Raw genomic sequence first — 19,181 nt, 5'->3', positions numbered from 1 at the left:
CGGGAATTTCACTCACAATTTTGGTGTTACGCTCTAACCAACTGAACTGAACCGGTTCTGACGAAGGGTCATCGACCTGAAATGTTAACTCTGTTTCTCTCGCCACAGATGCTGCCTGACCTGCTGAGTATTTCCAGCATTTTCTGTTTTTATTTCAGATTTCCATTGGGTTTCTGCATCCCGACCATTTCTCATATTCCTCACCCCTGTTTAAATTTCTAATACAGAATGTTCAAACAACAAAGTATTACTGAACTGGATTTGACTATTCAGTCTGCTCCTACAAATTGCGTGCAGGAAGTAAAATGTCAAACCAGGGAGATTGTAGTGGGAGTAAAATAAGAGGAGGGAACTGTGGAAAAGTAATAGGACCAAGAAATTAAAATGAAGCAAGGAAAGAAAAAAATCAGGCCATAAAACAAAACTACATGAAATGAAGAGTCACCCCATAAATTCTGTAGCCTACCTTGGTATTGAGGCCTTGACCAGATTCAATTCCACCATGTGATACTATAACTGAACCATCACTGGCAAATATTGAAACAGTGCCTAAAATAGGTAAATTACTGTTAGAATACACAGTATGTGCTGCAGAACAACAAACACTACACACATAACTATTACTTAATCAAATATATAGTGAAAATATTAACAAAAAATGGAACCTGAAAAAAATGTAGGTAGAGACAACCTCACACGAGTCATATGAATATTCTAAGGGTAGGCAGGGACAATCGTACAGGACTTATGGTTACTGGACTATTCTAATTGTGGATAGAAACAACAGTCCATCATATTACTGGCTCCGGGAATGTTCTTAGTGTAAGTAAAAACAACCATATATTCTAAACAAACGTTCAAAGTACCGGGAGACAATAACCATGCACGAGACAAATTCCAAGACAAACTCGAACGTTCCAAGTATAGATAGCAGGACAAACTCAAGTGACACTGCCGGTTACTAGAATGTTCCGAGAATAGACAGAAATAGCTGTAAATGAGATGATTAGTTACTGGCATGTTCGAAGGCAATTTATTTAGTAAATCCAGCCATGGTAGACCAATGAAGCGTGACCTCACATAAACTCTTACTATTCTGAGGCTAGTAGGAGATGAACTCATCTAAGACTAAATAACAACAGAAAATGCTGGAAAAACTCAGCAGGCCAGGCAACATCCGTGGAGAGAAATTAGAGTCAACGTTTCGGGTCAAAACCCTTTATCAAGACTAAAGAGGCACAGGGAATGAAATAGATTAAGAGGCCGGGCTGGGAGAGAACAAAAAAGAGACGAGACATTAAGAGGTATTCAAAACGAGACGAGATGGTGATAGGACTAGTGGAGACAAAAGACGGCTCTAGGTTAGGTGTGAAATGCGCTGGCTGAATGGGAGACAGCTGCCATGTGGGAGAGAGAAAAAAAAAGGAAAGGGGGGGTGGGGGGGAGGGAAAAACCAAAACAAAGGTGTGGATAAAAAATATAAGTTAAAATGTAATAGGGGCCGAGGTTATGATCTGAAATTGTTAAACTCGATATTGAGTCCGGAAGGCTGTAAAGTGCCTAATCGGAAGATGAGGTGCTGTTCCTTGAGTTTACGTTGAGCTTCCGTGGAAGTCATCGAAGACTAAGCCTCATCAAGATTGTTGCAGTTAATATCATAGCCTGTCCAAAGTGCAGTGTAAAGGGGTAATAGATTCTGGGGCATTGAGGAAACAGAAAATCTTCTCTTTGTTAGTTAAGGTCAGGTAATCAAACCTCAGTTGTCTATCTTGAACACCGCGGGGGTAATTTTAACCTGACCTGTCCGGTGAGAAACTGATGCCTTGACTTCAATGAAAAGTAAAACTGGCGGCCGTTCTGATCACATTAGTTTCCTGCCGTGCGGATTAGGTTGAAATTATTCTCCCCCTCCCCAAGTGGCCCCAACAGTACATTGAGATGTCTGTACAAGTTTACAGTTGGAGCTTTAATCCACAATATTCTGGTCCACCACTGCCTGCATTACAAACCGACACATTTTGTTTAGTTGATTTTTCACTGTTACATTTGGATTATGTCAAGTCCTTGTGGTATTGTATGTATAGCCAAGATGTTTACATCAGATGGTGCTCCGGAGCCTACTCTGGACTGGAATAATTCTCTGACCTAATGTCAAGGCACATTAAGAGCACTAACACAGTGCACTACACTTACTGCTGCAGTCCAGTCTTTTCCAATACCCTCAGACTGCCAAATTAGTGCTAACTTACCCTGAAGTATGGATAGTTCTGTACGGTAGACCCCTACCCATTTTGAATTGGGTCTATTGGCTTGTAGGGTACAGCAGAGGGGAGTCTTTCTTCCCATCACTCTGGGCCAGATTCGACTAATTGTTTCAATAAGGTATCAAGTTAAACTGGGATGCCATTCTTGTGAGGGAAGCTGCTTTTTAATCCCTTATGTGTCATGACAATTAAAAGAACCAAGCCAAATAGATACTAATTTTTGTCACACAAGACGTGATTGTCAAATGCAACGATTGCACTGCTTCCCTGCAGAACCCTCACTAAACGCACTCCCCTATAGGATAATTTAAAACAGTGGTCTTAACAATTATGTGCATAGAAGTGAATCATAACATATTCTTAGAGAACAACAGAGCTATTCTTCCTCCATGATGCGTAACCATCCCCCTTATGATTTCAATTATACACTCTCAATCGGCTACACTACCAGTGTTTATACTCAGCACTCACACAGGTAACATCCAAAGCTCCAGTACATGCAGTATTTGAGAGGAACCACCGCCAGTCCTTTCTTCTTCCAAAGATTGTCTGCGTTAAACTTCTTAATTGCTTGCAGACGTCCTGCCACATCCACTTTTGTTAACTGAGCTGTCCAGATTGACACCAACAAAAATGATTAATGCTCCAAAACATTAAAAGAGTGCAACTGAAAAAGCACAGTACTGTTTTTACATCTTTTTTGCACAACATGGATGTACAATTGCCAATTACAATGAAAACAATTGTTTTCCACAGTACTTTGTATATTCATTAGTAGGTACGACGGAAACAAAAAAAAAAACAGGCGAGCCGTGAAAGGTGCTGGCTAAGCTCTGCACCCGATATTCCGAGCGCACCAAGCTCCATATTGAGTGCACTAATTTGTAAAATCTGCTCCACACTAACTAATTTGCCCTGGTTATAAAAATTGTTTTTTTTGGCTGCATTCTATTAACTTGACAGTTGCACTAATTGTACTTTTAACCTCATCCTCACCCCAATAATTGGTCCCACTCTACTGAGCAACATGCCTCAGCTGAGAACTTGGACAGGTACCTGGTCTCAGGTTTGGTTATGCTACACTTACCTTATACGCTGGAAAAGATGACAGTTGTGATTTCTTTGAAAGCGCTGTGTCCTCCAGGAGGTACGAAAGGTCGGAGATGGCTTTTGCTGGGATTTCTGACAATATAACTGCCGCCTCTGGAGGTGCAAGCTTCCGTCTGTTCTGGTCATTGATGCGTTGACTGGCTCAGCTGGTTCATACAGGCCACCAATGTGTTTCTCCCCACCCTCCCCCCAATGACCTATATAGATCTTTCTCAGTCATCATGAAAAGTCCAAACGTCAAAAAATAAAGTTGCAAATTACAACATTCAAGGAACTATATATGTGCAAGTTCTGTTGCAGTATAAATGGGGCAAATTCCACCGTACCAGCAGCTTGAGGCTGTTACAGAACCGTTTCTTCCTGTGGTTCTGGATTATAAACATAGCATTATGTGGGTACAACTAAGGGCAAATGAAGATTAAATCGTAAAACCGCCTTATTATTAATGTGTGATGCGCAGAAGACAGAGAGAGAGAGAGAGAGAGAGAGAGATTTCTGTACCACCTCTGCATGTGACTGCCAAATCAGTAGTATTGTTTGCTAAAAGGCTCTTTGGGGATTCTTAAAATTCATCTTTAGATTGTATTCAGACTATTTCATCAGGACTCAATGATAGAAAATGACAGAAGTCAACAGAGAGTAGTCAGAGACAGGTGCAAAGCTAGAGGATTTTACACCCACTGTTTTAGTTGCCAAAGACAAACACCTACTTCTAGCAAGAATACATCGATTGTCACAAACTCAGAATCTGTCCGATGAGGCTCAGAACTCACATGAGTAAAGGTCCTGGATGCTGCAGTAGGGCAGAAGGAAGCCCATTGGTGTAGTGTCTCCTCGAGCATACAGGTTCTTCTGCTTTACTGTGATTGGATCCATTGACAGAAACTTGGCCACATGTTCAAGAATAGTCTCAATGACAAATATGTTGGGCTTTGAACCTGTATAAGTAGAAAGTTTATATTTAGGTGTCAACTTGGCTTAGTTGGTGGAACTCTGGCCTCCGATACAGAATACTGTGGTCATGTCCCACTGCTGAGTTAAGCGTGTAATCCAGGCTGACATTTCAGTGCTGCATTGTCACAGGTGCTGTCTGTCAGATGAAACTGCCTGTTCAGGTGGGACATTAACGACTTCATGGCACTATTCAAAGAGCAGGAACTTCTCTCTGTGTCCTGGCCAAAGTTCCCCCATCAACCATCAGCACCAAAATCATTCATTTGCTGATTGTGGCAAATTGTAATTTTAGTTTAATTCTCATCTCTATCTTGAATTTCAGCTTTAGCTTAGACAAGAAGTTCAATTCTAATTTTTAATTTAGTTTGCACTAACACAAATTCTGTTCACAACTATTGCTTTCTTATTTACCTAAAGCAACATTGGATACTAGTGGAAAATGTGAATCCTCCTATCCCTGTTTACAGTGATTTGTGGTTGGCTGTCAACTTAAGCTTGATGGTAGCCAGAAGCAGGTCATAATATTGTGCATAACATGAAATACTCCAATTCATCTTGGGTAGGCGCTCAATGGTAGATCAAGGAAGCAAGGCTGTGATCTTAAGACCAGCAGCTTAGTTTCAGGATGGTATCTGGCCACAACAAAGCCATAAGAATCTATTTGATTATCACAGTTGAAATGGGCACTGCCTTTAGCCAAATAGTATAACATATTCATTGGGCTCGAATTTCATCAGGCCGTTGAGGCGGGATTGGAGGAGTGTGGGGGGTTAAAATCGAAAATCGGGGGGCACGAACCCATCCCGCCCTCAACCCGCCTCCATGCCCATTTCACAGGAGGCGGGTACCCGACCTGTGCAGGGAGCCGCCTCCCTGAGGTGGGAAGGGGATTAGTGCCAATTAACTGCCTGTTAACAGGCAGCTTTTAGCCTAATCCCTATTTTTATCCCTGAAGTGTGGGCTTCCCGACAGCTCCAAACCAAGCCCCTCGAGCCTGCTCCGCCATTCAATGCGATCATGGCTGATCATCCAAATTCAGTACCCGGTCCCTGCTTTCTCCCCATACCTCTTGATCCCTTTAGCCTTAAGAAATATATCCAACTCCTTCTTGAATATATTTAATGAACTGGCCTCCACCGCCTTCTGTGGTAGAGTTCCACAGGTTCACCACTCTCTGGGTGAAGAAATTCCTCCTCATTTCTGTCCTAAATGGCCTACCCTTTATCCTTAGACTGTGTCCCCTGGTTCTGGACTCCCCGACCATCGGGAACATCCTTCCTGCATCTAGTCTGTCCAGTCCTGTCAGAATTTGATCAGTTTCAATGAGATCACCTCTCATTCTTCTAAATTCCAGCGAGTACAAGCCCAATCGACCCAATCTCTCCTCATATGTCATTCCTGCCATCCCAGGTATCAGCCTGGTGAATCTTCGCTGAACGCCTTCCATGGCAAGAACATCCTTCCTCAGATAAGGCGACCAAAACTGCACACAATACTCAAGATGTGGTCTCACCAAGGCCCTGTACAACTGCAGCAAGACATCCTTGTTCCTGTACTCAAACCCTCTCGCTACGAAGGCCAACATACCATTTGCCTTCTTAACCGCCTGCTGCACCTGCATGCTTACCTTCAGCGACTGGTGCACAAGGACACCCAGGTCTCGTTGCACTTCCCTTCTCCCAATCTATTGCTATTTAGATAATAATCTGCCTTCCTGTTTTTGCCACCAAAGTGGACAACCTCACATTTATCCACGTTATATTGCATCTGCCATGTTTCTGCCCAATCACCCAACATGTCCAAATCATCCTGGAGTTTCTCGACATCCTCCTCACAGCACACACGCCCAACCCAGCTTTGTGTCGTCTGCAAATTTGGAGATATTACATCTAGTTCCCTTGTCTAGATCATTAATATATATTGTGAATAGCTGGGGTCCAAGGACCGATCCCTGCGGTACCCAACTAGTCACTGCCTGCCACTCGGAAAAAGACCCGTTAATTCCAACTCTTTGCTTTCTGTCCGCCAACCAGTTCTCTATCCAAGTCAATACCTTGCCCCCAATCCCATGTGCCTTAACTTTACACGCTAATCTCTTATGCGGGACCTTATCGAAGGCCTTCTGAAAGTCCAGATACACCACATCCACTGGTTCTCCCTTATGTATTTTACCAGTTACAACCTCAAAAAATTCCAGTAGATTAGTCAAGCATGATTTACCTTTTGTGAATCCATGTTGACTTTGTCCGATCCTGTCACTGTTTTCCAAGTGCTCTGTTATTACATCTTTTATAATGGACTCTAGCATTTTCCCCACTACCGATGTCAGGCTTACCGGTCTGTAATTCCCCGTTTTCTCTCTACCACCTTTTTGAATAGTGGGGTAACATTAGCTACCCTCCAATCCATGGGAACTGTTCCAGAGTCTATAGAATTTTGGAAGACTATTTCTAGGGCCACTTCCTTAAGTACCCTAGGATGTAGATTATCAGGACCTGGGGATTTATCGGCCTTCAATCCCATCAATTTCCCTAACACCATTTCCCTACAAATACTGATTTCTTTCAGTTCCTCCCTTTCATCAGACCCTATGTTCCCGGCATCTCTGGGAGGTTATTTGTGTCCTCCTTTGTGAAGACAGAACCAAAATATGTATTTAGTTGGTCTGCCATTTCTTTGTTCCCCATTATAAATTCCCCTGATTCTGACTGCAAGGGACCTATGCTTGACTTCACCAATCTTTTTCTCTTCACATATCTATAAAAGCTTTTACAGTCAGTTTTTATGTTCCCTGAAAGCTTACTCTCATATTCTATTTTCCCCATCTTAATTAATCCCTTTGTCCTCCTTTGTTGAATCCTAAATTGCTCCCAATCCTCAGGATTATTGCTTTTTCTGGCCAATTTATATGTCCTCTCCTTGGATCTTATGCTATCCTTAATTTCCCTTGTTAGCCACGGTTGAGTCACCTTTTTTGTTTTATTTTTATGCCAAACTGGGATGAACAAATTCTGTAGTTCATCCATGCGGTCTTTGAATGTTTGCCATTGCCTATCCACCGTCAACCCTTTGAGTGACATTCCCCAATCAATCCTACCCAACTCGCACCTCAGACCATCGTAGTTTCCTTTATTTAAATTTAGGACTCTAGTCTCTGAGTCAACTACTTCATTCTCCATCTTAATGAAGAATTCTATCATATTATGATCGCTCCGACCCAAGGGGCCTCGTACAACAAGATTGCTAATTAGTCCTTTCTCGTTACATAATACCCAGTCTAAGATGGCCTGATCTCTGGTTGGTTCCTCGACATATTGGTCCAGGAAACCAGCCCGTAAACACTCCAGGAATTCCTCCTCCACAGCATTGTTACTAATTTGGTTAGCCCAATCTATATGTAGATTAAAGTCACCCATGATGACTGCTGTGCCCTTATTGCACGCTTCTTTAATTTCCCTTTTAATGCCATCCCCAACCTCCGCCTTACTGTTTGGAGGTCTATATACCACTCCCACTAACGTTTTCTGCCCCCTTGGTCTTTCGCAATTCTACCCATACAGATTCCACATCAACAGAGCTAATATCCTTCCTTACAATTGTGTTAATCCCTTCTTTAACCAGTAATGCTACCCCACCTCCCTTTCCTTTTTGCCTATCTTTCCTGAATATCGAATATCCCCGAATAGCCTTGGCCATCCTTGAGCCACGTTTCCGTAATCCCAACCAAATCATATTCGTTTACCTCTATTTGCACAGCCAATTCATCCACCTTATTACAAATGCTCCTTGCATTAAGGCACAAAGCCTTCAGGCTTATTTTTTTAACGCTCTTAGACCTATTCGAATTATTATTTACTGTGGCCATGTTTGATTTAAACCGTTGATTTCTCTGACTGCCACTTTTGTTTTTCTCCTTCCTTTCTTTTGCTTTTATCCTTGTTTCCCTTTCCTCTGTCCCCCTGCTCAGGGTTCCCAACCCCCTGCCATCTTAGTTTAAACCCTCCCCCAGAGCACTAGCAAACACTCCCCCTAGGACGTCGGTTCCAGCCCTGCCCAGGTGCAAACCGTCCGGTTTGAACCGGTCCCACCTCCCCCAGAACCGGTTCCAATATCCCAGGAACTTGAATCCCTCCCCGTTGCACCATTCCTCTAGCCACGTATTCATCTGAAATATCCTTCTATTTCTACTCTGACTAGCACGTGGCACTGGTAGCAATCCTGAGATTACTACCTTTGAGGTCCTATTTTTTAATTTACCTCCTAACTCCCTATATTCAGCTTTTAGGACCTCATCCCGGTTTTTACCTATATCGTTGGTACCTATATGCACCACGACAACTGGCTGTTCACCCTCCCCTTCCAAAATGTTCTGGAGTCGCTCCGAGACATCCTTGACCCTTGCACCAGGGAGGCAACACACCATCCTGGAGTCTCGTTTGCGGCTGCAGAAACGCCTATCTATTCCCCTTACAATAGAATCCCCTATTACTATAGCTCTACCCCTCTTTTTCCTCCCATCCTGTGCAGCAGAGCCACCCCTGGTGCCAGGAAGTTGGCTGCTGCTGCCTTCCTCTGATAAGCCATCCCCCCCAACAGTACTCAAAGTGGTGTATCTGTTTGAGAGGGGGATGTCCACAAGGGACCCCTGCACTACCTGCCTGCGCCTAGTACTCTGCCTGTTGGTCACCCCTTCCCTTTCTGCCTGTCCAACCTCTACCTGCGGTGTGTCCAACTCCCTAAACGTGCTATTCACGACGTCCTCAGCATCGCGAATGCTCCAGTATGCATCCAATCGCAGCTCCAGCGCCGCAATGCGGTTTGTCAGTAGCTGCAGCTGGATACACTTCCTGCACACGTAGTTGTCAGGGACACAGGAAGTGTCCCTGAGTTCCCACATAGCGCAGGAGGAGCATACCACGTGGCCCGGCTGTCCTGCCATGACTTACCCTTTAATTAATTGAAATTAAATTAAATCAAATCAATCCCACCAATTACACTACAGTTAAATGGTTTACCAACAGTCCCCGCTACACCAGAGAGACCTTAGTAACTATAAACCACAGAGTTAAAGTTTAAAAAGAGAGAAATACTCACCAACCAATCACTTACCTGCTTTCTGGTGACGTCACACTTCGATTACTTTTTACTTCTCTCCTTCCCTCTGAGCTCGGAGACTGCAGATTAGTATGCCTACCTGGTCTCGGAGCCGCTTTTTAAACTGCCGCCGCTCAGCCGCCTCGTTCTCTCACAGATCCGCCCGCCTGCCGCCGCTGCTCTGAGGCCTACCTGGTCTCAGAGCCGCTTTTTAAACTGCCGCCGCTCAGCCGCCTCATTCCCTCGCAGGTCCGCCCGCCTGCCGCCGCTGCTGAGGCCTACCCGGTCTCGGAGCCGCTTTTTAAACTGCCGCCGCTCAGCCGCCTCGTTCCCTCGCAGGTCCGCCCGCCTGCCGCCGCTGCTCTGAGGCCTACCTGGTCTTGGAGCCGCTTTTTAAACTGCCGCCGCTCAGCCGCCTTGTTCCCTCGCAGGTCCGCCCGCCTGCCACCGCTGCTTAACTGCACTAAGGGTAAATCTTTCCCTGAGGTTTTGCTAGCTGCATGAAGCTGGTCAGATACTGCAGGTCAGTTAAAAAAAAAATAAAGACATTTCTTTCTTCCAAATTGTTTTCCTTCCTTCTCCCCAATTCAACTGTCCCTGTGCTGGACATCATCTTTCACTCACAACTGAACAATCTGAAATCAACTACCTGTACTAGGAAATGTAAAAGAATGACTCTGGACTGACTTTGGCTCTGATTTTCCCTTTCTTTCAGTGGCAAAGTGTCTGGTTGTCACTCATGCTTCCACACATTGATGTAGCTGATACTGTGACCTCAGTGAGCAGCTCTCTCGAACACACAGTTTGTGGGTCTTTTATCCATTCAGTACACACAAACCAAAACAAAAGAGTTTTCTCTTACCTGGAGCTCTGCACCATGTGTGGGCTGCGCGGTTTGTCTTTAGAGCTACAGGGATCAGCTGCCAGTTCGTACACTTGTATGCTGCAAGAAACACAAGGGGTCAGGTCATGGATCTGATAGGAGAATGAAAAAGATAATGACCACATCTTGAACTACATTTAAAAAAAAAACTGACAACAATGTAACTTTTTGCAAGTGCATTTAAAATTTAATTGATGTTTCAAATGCCACAAAACGTAGACTTATTTTATTTCTATATATGAATGCATCAAAGCTTAAAATGACTGGAACCAATGAGGATTTTTCATGGTTGACTTAATTCTGAACTACAAATGTAGAGCGAGAAGAAGCTGGGTTAAATGGGTCATTAAACAAGTGAGTGCACTGGTTTCGGCAGCTGGAACTGGCACGGTGCTGAATGCCAGTGGCATTAGGTGGGACTGTTAAATTCAATGGGAGCGATTTTAACCCTACCCGCCCACAGAGATGGGCAGTAAAAATCACCCGTGTTACTTACCTGCCCTTGAGCCGTCTGGATCCTGCCAACTGCCTTTTTTCTTTACGCAGGCTTCTGGGCAGGCAACAAAGCTGCCCACCCAAAGCCGGCAGGGTCCTTCTTTAAATATGCAAATTGGGATCCAATGACATCATAGAACCCAGATTGCAATTTTAACTCCGGCCTGAGTGGGGAAGGCAAATCGGAGGAGCAGCTCCCTGTCTACATCACCCTAACCAATGTGCAGCCTTGGCCAGATCATTAATTAAAAAACAATGGGAAATACAGTTTGCATCAAGGTGCTCTGATCGCATGAGTAAACAAGTGGGCCCACTGTGTTCTTTGTTCCACTTTTGTAAAAAGGAACTTTCAGGGTGAGATGGTGACATGACACATGGTAGATGATCACACACATTATCCACTTGAATTACTAGATCAGCAGCTTCTGAATAGACTTTAATTTTGTTTAGAGCTATAGAAGTAAAGAGGAAGCTTTGTCCTTTCAAGGTTTTCAGTAGAAATTCTAAATGTGGAAAGGGAGGGAAAAATCAGTGGCAATCATACAGCACAACTCCCAAATACAATCACACATGTAGGCACTGTAATTGGTTACCTAAAAACTATTGCAAACAAAAATAATCCGATACTGATCATCACCGTAAAATCCTAATAACGCTGGCCTATATTCTTTTTATTTTTTATTCATTGATGGGATGTGGCGTCGCTGGCTAGGCCTGCATTTAGTGCCCATCCCTAATTGCCCTTGAGAAGATGGTGGTGAGCCGCCTTCTTGAACCGCTGCAGTCCATATGGTGTAGGTACACCCACAATGCTGTTAGGAAGGGAGTTCCAGGGTTTTGGCCCAGCGACAGTGAAGGAACGGCGATACAGGTCCAAGTCAGGATGGTGTGTGGCTTGGAGGGGAACTTGTAGGTGGTGATGTTCCCATGCGTCTGCTGCCCTTGTCCTTCTAAGTGGTAGACGTCGCAGGTTTGGAAGGTGCTGTTGAAGGAGCTTTGGCGAGTTGCTGCAGTGCATCTTGTAGATGGTACACACTGCAGCCACAGTGCGCCGGTGGTGGAGGGAGTGAATGTTGAAGGTGGTGGATGGAGTGCCAATCAAGCGGGCTGCTTTATCTTGAATGGTGTCGAGCTTCTTGAGTGTTGTTGGAGCTGCACTCATCCAGGCAAGTGGAGAGTATTCCATCACACTCCTGACTTGTGCCTTGTAGATGGTGGAAAGGCTTTGGGGAGTCAGGAGGTGAGACACTCGCCGCAGAATTCCCAGCCTCTGGCCTGCTCTTGTAGCCACAGTATTTATATGGCTGGTCCAGTTCAGTTCTGATCAATGGTAACCCCTAGGATGTTGATAGTGGGGGATTCAACGATGGTAATGCCATTGAATGTCAAGGGGAGATGGTTAGAGTCTCACTTGTTGGAGATGGTCATTGCCTGGCACTTGTGTGGTGCGAATGTTACTTGCCACTTGCCAGCCCAAGTCTGAATGTTGTCCAGGTCTTGCTGCATATGGACACGGACTGCGTCAGTATCTGACGAGTCTCGAATGGTGCTGAACAGTGTGCAATCATCAGCGAACATCCCCATTTCTGACCTTATGATGGAGGGAAGGTCATTGATGAAACAGCTGAAGATGGTTGGGCCTAGGATACTGCCCTGAGGAACTCCTGCAGTGATGTCATGTGATTGAGATGAATGACCTCCAACAACCACAGCCAACTTCCTTTGTGCTAGGTATGATTCCAACCAATGGAGAGTTTTCCCCTTGATTCCCATTGACTTCAGTTTTGCTAGGGCTCCTTGATGCCACACTCGATCAAATGCTGCCTTGATGTCAAGGGCAGTCACTCTCACCTCACCTCTTGAGTTCCGCTCTTTTGTCCATGTTTGGACCAAGGCTGTAATGAGGTCAGGAGCTGAGTGGCCCTGGCGGAACCCAAACTGGGCGTCAGTTAGCAGGTTATTGCTGAGTAAGTGCCGTTTGATAGCACTGTCGACGACACCTTCCATCACTTTGCTGATGATTGAGAGTAGACTGATGGGACGGTAATTGGCCGGGTCGGATTTGTCCTGCTTTTTGTAGACAGGACATACTTGGGCAATTTTCCACATTGCCGGGTAGATGCCAGTGTTATAGCTGTACTGGAACAGCTTGGCTAGGGGCACAGCTAGTTCTGGAGCACAAGTCTTCAGTACTATTGCCAGAATGTTGTCAGGGCCCATAGCCTTTGCAGTATCCAGTGTCTTCAGCTGTTTCTTGACATCACGTGGAGTGAATTGAATGGGCTGAAGACTGGCATCTGTGATGCTGGGGACCTCAGGAGGAGGCCGAGATGGATCATCCACTTGGCACTTCTGGCTGAAGATAGTTGCAAATGCTTCAGCCTTGTCTTGTGCACTCACGTGCTGGGCTCCACCATCATTGAGGATGGGGATATTTTTGGAGCCTCCTCCTCCTGTTAACTGTTTAATTGTCCACCACCACCCACTAGTGGTTCGAGTACAAGAACAAGGATGTCTTGCTGCAGTTGTACAGGGCCTTGGTGAGACCGCACCTTGAGTATTGTGTGCAGTTTTGGTCACCTTACCTGAGGAAGGACGTTCTTGCCATGGAGGGAGTGCAGCGAAGATTCACCAGGCTGATACCTGGGATGGCAGGAATGACGTACGAGGAGAGATTGTGTCAATTGGGCTTATACTCACTGGAGTTTAGAAGATTGAGAGGGGATCTCATCGAAACCTATAAAATTCTGTCAGGTCTGGACAGACTAGATGCAGAAAGGATGTTTCTGATGGCCGGGTGTCCAGAACCAGGGGTCATAGTCTAAGGATAAGGTGTAAGCCATTTAGGACTGAAATGAGGAGGAATTTCTTCACCCAGAGAGTGGTGAACCTGTGGAATTCTCTGCCACAGAGGGCGGTGGAGGCCAGTTCATTAAATATATTCAAGAAAGAGTTGGATATATTTCTTGAGGCTAAAGGGATCAAGGGATATGGGGAGAAGGCAGGGACAGGTTACTGAATTTGGATGATCAGCCATGATCTCATTGAATGGTGGAGCAGGCTCGAAGGGCCGAATGGCCTACTCCTGCTCCTATCTTCTATGTTTCTATGACTGGATGTGGCAGGACTGCAGCGCTTTGATTTGATCCGATGGTTGTGAGATCGCTTAGCTCTGTCTATTGCATGTTGCTTCTGTTGTTTGGCATGCAAGTAGTCCTGTGTTGTAGCCTCACCAGGTTGACACCTCATTTTTCGGTATGCCTGTTGCTGTTCCCGGCATGCTCTCCTGCACTCTTCGTTAAACCAGGGTTGATCTCCCGGCTTGATGGTAATGGTAGAGTGAGGGATATGCCGGGCCATGAGGTTACAGATTGTGGTTGAATACAATTCTGCTGCTGCTGATGGCCCACAGCGCCTCATGGATGCCCAGTTTTGAGTTGCCAGATCTGTTCGAGATCTGTCCCATTTAGCACGGTGGTAGTGCCACACAACACGGTGGAGGGTATCCTCAACATGAAGACGGGCCTTCGTCTCCACAAGGACTGTGCGGTGGTCACTTCCACCAATGCTGTCATGGACAGATGCATCTGCAACAGGTAGATTTAGTAACCGTATGGCTAGAAGCTGGCAGAAAACTTGACGGTGGCATTAGCGGATGTTCATTAATATCTCTTACGCGCACACAGTTCTGCCAACAGACCACTAAAATAGTTGGTAGCTACTTATTGGATTAAGTTTTGCTGAAAAAGAGAATATTTTCTATCGAATGCAATTTAAAATGAACACAAGAGCTAAAGACATAGTGGAAATGTATTTCCTGTTGGATAATTTGTTAACTACCTTTAGTACTTCAATAATAAAGGCCAATTTTGCCATGCAATAGCACAGTTGGTTTTATTCAATCTTTATTTATTAAAATTGTAGCATCAGTCAAGATTGTAGATGAACTAGATGACAGGTCTAGTAATTGGACTTCTCAGCTCAAAAAAATTCCCTTTTGTTTACAGGTTAAAGTACTCAAGGAAACAACAGTTAACATCATCTGAGGCTTCAAATGTTGATAATGTGTTGATACTGAACTGCTAAGTGAGATACTTTACCATTATCAGAAAATAAGAAGCTTTCTCCAACCTCGTTGTCATTCGGGCTGCTTCCATTATCACAGTAGTAAGTAATGATAATACCATTTAGTGTACCATCCTCATTGAATCCCACCTATAACAAATCAAAAGAATTGTCTTTTTAAAGCACCATTTGTTACGATAGATTTATAGCAATCTAACTGGACTACATGTCTACACGGCAAAGGATACGCAGTTACAGACTTCAATAGTGCATCAATCCAATGAATAATAACATATTTGAGATTATTAAAGAAACAGAACAGGAAAGAGATCTGGGGATTTTGATGGATGGGCCACACTGTTTACAGGCAGTGAAGAAAGCAAATAAAACATTGGCACAGATAGCTAAGGATAAGATGTAAGTCTAAGGAAATGACGCTGAAGTTACACAGGAAACTTTCGATTTACCGGCACCTAAATAACCGGAAATCTCGGTTAACCGGCAAAATTCAGGAGTAGGTTTTACTTCATATTGTATTTGCCTTCCTCCGTCTGTTGCTGTGCAAGGGTGTGGCTGCAGCTGTTGCTAAGCTACAGAGTCGCTTGGAACTTGTGGCCATTGTTCTACACTTGTTGCTAAGCAACAGGGTTTGTTGCTTTATATGGAGCTGTCAGCTCTCCATATCTTTTACTATAGCGTTCGGTTATCCGGAATTTTTGATGAACTGGCACAACGTCGGTCCCGTCCGTGCCGGATAAAAAAAAGTTTCCTGTATTTCTGCATCTGGAATATTACGTTCAGTTTTGGACTCCATTTTACAAGAAAGATGCATCATTACTAGAAAGCATCCAGAGGAGGAGGAAATAACTAATCCATTAATTTACAGGGCTGAGTAAGGAGGAAAGAATATATACCCAGAGAAGAGAAGGATGGGGGGTGGCGGGGGCTTGATAATCTTTAACACTGTCACCAATATGGAGAATTTGAATCTTGGAAAGTTCTTCTGTCAGGCACAGGATTCAAGGATTAAGGGGCGGCATTTAAAGATTGGAGCATCAAAAGAAAATTGAAAATTTAGCCAACTTTCTTTTTAGTAAGAGGGCGCTAGAATTGTGGAACAGATTACCTGTGGGGTGGTGCAACAGAAAATCATGAGAGGTTTTAAAGAATGACTGGCTGAATTACTATTTGGAAATGGGATACAGGACTATAAGTTTAAGACTCATGACAAGGAAACTGATAGCTGGTTTGAATGGGTTAGGTGGATGGACCAATGTTCTTCTGCCCAACATATTACCATGTTAATATGTACTACCTGATCACTGCAGACTGTACTGTAGATGTAGGACAGCCCGATTGTAGTGTCCGTGTGTTGATAGAGACACTGAAGACAGGAGTTGGTTCATAGGTGTTTACTAAGCAAAGTCTGGGGGGGGTTCTAACGGATATACACAATATACAGGCTTATATAGCCCAAGTGGCTATTACCGGCATTACAGCACACCTGGGGCTCCTAAAGGCACATACACTACAATTCCTCCCCTTTTAGCTAACCAGTACATCATATTTTAAGTAATTATTAATTACATGTTATAAGAAAAATAATATACACATTGCTGTAGTTAATTAATTATAAGTCAGTCTCTCAGGAGGCTTCCTGACTCGGTCCGGATAACGCCTCGGGGGTGTAGTAGTTTCTGGTGGTGTAGTAGGTTCTTTTGGCAAGGCTGATTCGGCTTGAATGCCAGTGTCGGGTTCATCGGGTTCCAGTATCACCGGATCGGAGGTAGATATGGGTATCTCTACTTCATCGTTAGACGTATAGAGTCGTGGTGTAGGTTGTCCCTTTTCGGATGACTTTATGATTTGGTCAGCATGGCGCCTTATTATGCTTTCTCCGATGTCCACGGTATACATCAGCGGTCCTAGTCGTGTGCAGATAGTTCCAGGCTGCCATTTCTTGGTACGGTAGTCCCGGGCCAAAACTTGTTGACCTATCTGGAAGGTTCTAGTTGGCCTTTCATTTATGCCTTGAAACTGCCGGTTCTCCACGTCCCTTCTGATGTTGGGCTTGACCAAATCCAGCCGGCATCTTAGGTTTCTATTGAAGAACATCATGGCGGGAGTTTGGTTGGTAACCATATGTGTTGCATTCCTGTATGCGAATAAGAAGTTATCCACCTTGTGCTGAAGTTTTATGTCTTCATTACCCATGGCCTTCTTGAAGGTCTGGACAAACCTTTCAGCCAATCCATTGGTGGCGGGATGGTATGGGGCGGACGTGTAGTGCTTAACCCCATTGTTTTTTTGTTTTTTTAAGAACTTCCTGAATTCTTCGGACACAAATTGTGGTCCATTATCAGAACAGATCTGTTCCGGCAGCCCATTCCTGGCAAATATGGTCCTTAATACTGTGATGGTCTTTTCCGTGGCGGTGGAGGACATCTTTATTACCTCCGGCCACTTGGAGTGTGCATCAACCGCGATTAAGAACATTGAGTCCATAAATGGACCAGCAAAGTCGATGTGCACCCTTTGCCAGGGAGATGAGGGCCACTCCCATGGATGTAGAGGGGCTTGTGGTGGAGCGTTTTGGACCTTCTGGCATCCTAGGCAGCTCTTGGTCATTTCTTCGATGTCTCCATCGATACCTGGCCACCATACAAACGCCCTAGCTAGGTTCTTCATTTTCACTCCACCCAGATGCCCCTCGTTAAGCTCCTTTAGCACTTTATCCTGGAGTTTGGGTGGAATCACCACTCTGGATCCACACATCAAGGTTCCTCGGCACACTGACAGCTGTTCTCTTCTTTGCGAGAATGCTGGCAACAGTGGTTCGCCATGTGCTGGCCATCCCTTCACTGTTAAATCGTAGACCCGTGAGAGAGTCGGGTCATTTCTCGTCTCCCTTTCAATGGCAGAATTTGTTACTGGTAGACATTCCACTATGGTAGAGTGGAACATCTCCACTGGGTCTACTGTAGGTGCCTCTTCTACCGTTGGCAACGGTAGGCGCGATAAACCGTCAGCATTCCCATGCTGTTTTGAACCTTTGTATTCTATGTTGTATTGGTGTGCCCCTAGAAAAAGGGACCACCTCTGTAGTGCCCCTAGAAAAAGGGACCACCTCTGTAGCCTTTGTGCTGTCATAATGGGAACACCCTTTTTAGGGTTGAATATGGAGATGAGGGGTTGATGGTCAGTCAACAAGGTAAATTTTTGTCCGTGTAGGTAATGGTTGAATTTCTTCACTCCCCATACCAGGCTGAGTGCTTCCCTGTCGATTTGGGCATAGTTACGCTCAGCTGAGTTTAATGAGCGTGACGCAAAAGCTATCGGCCGTTCTGAGCCATCAGGGAATTTATGCGATAATACTGCTCCTACGCCATAAGGGGATGCATCGCACGCCAGTCTGATTGGCAGTGATGGGTTGTAATGAGCCAAAACTTCTTCGGATGTGATTAAGTCTTTGCATTTATGGAAGGCACATTTACAGTCTTTGTTCCATTTCCAAATCACTCCTGTTTGTAGCAGTTCATTAAGAGGGTGTAGAAGAGTTGATAAGTTCGGTAAAAATTTATGATAGTAATTTATTAATCCCAGGAACGACCTTAATTGTGAGACATTTTCAGGTGCTGGGGCTTTTATGACCGCTTCAATTTTTTCAGGTGACTTATGCAACCCTTCCTTATTAATTATGTGGCCACAATATGATACTTGATTTTGGAAAAATTTGCACTTGGGGCGATTTGCTCGTAGGCCCCGTTCTCTCAGCCTAGTGAGCACCTGCTCCAAATTGGCAAGGTGCTCGTTGTCGTTTTCTCCTGTTACAAGGATGTCGTCTAGGTAGCAATGAGTCCCCGGAATCCCTTGCAGGACTTGCTCCCTAGCTCTTTGCCAGATAGCTGGAGCTGATGCTACTCCAAAAACCAGTCGATTGTACTGGTACAGGCCTTTGTGTGTGTTTATCATGAGATACTTTTTAAGAGGCCTCCTCAACCTCCATCTGTAGATATGCCTGTGCCAAGTCAATTTTGGTGAAACGTTTCCCTCCGGATAGTGAGGCGAAAATATCTTCTATCCTCGGAAGAGGATATTGTACTGTGTGAAGGACCGGGTTTACAGTCACCTTGAAGTCTCCACAGATGCGAATTTTTCTCTGTTCTTCAGATTTATCATTATTCAATGCTTTTTTCATGACTGGAACGATGGGTGTTGCTCACTCGCTCCAATCTATTTTGGATAATACGCCTGCCTTTTCCAAATTCTCCAGCTCTGCCTCGACTGCTGGACGAATTGCGTATGGCACCGGTCTT

At 44.7% G+C, this 19,181-nt stretch overlaps 1 protein-coding gene across 3 annotated transcripts in view; it reads right to left on the bottom strand.

Moving 5' to 3' along the window:
- Positions 1-19,181, bottom strand: part of LOC147124569 (xanthine dehydrogenase-like) — a 268,524-nt gene that overhangs the window by 27,709 nt on the left and 221,634 nt on the right. For all 3 annotated transcript variants that reach the window (XM_085989524.1, XM_085989530.1, XM_085989522.1), the window contains 5 exons: positions 14,901-15,015; positions 10,285-10,365; positions 4,148-4,312; positions 2,736-2,873; positions 467-549 (listed from right to left, as the gene is read on the bottom strand). In XM_085989524.1, the coding sequence (XP_085845650.1) occupies positions 467-549; positions 2,736-2,873; positions 4,148-4,312; positions 10,285-10,365; positions 14,901-15,015 (582 nt within the window). The remainder of the gene's footprint in view (positions 1-466; positions 550-2,735; positions 2,874-4,147; positions 4,313-10,284; positions 10,366-14,900; positions 15,016-19,181) is intronic.

The sequence above is a fragment of the Somniosus microcephalus genome, chromosome 1 (genome assembly GCF_052327205.1).
Source record: "Somniosus microcephalus isolate GS21.2 chromosome 1, FLI_Smic_1.0, whole genome shotgun sequence".
NCBI classification, from domain to species: Eukaryota; Metazoa; Chordata; class Chondrichthyes; order Squaliformes; family Somniosidae; genus Somniosus; species Somniosus microcephalus.
Note: the sequence above shows the minus strand (reverse complement) of the source record. Positions and strands in the feature narration are given on the sequence as shown.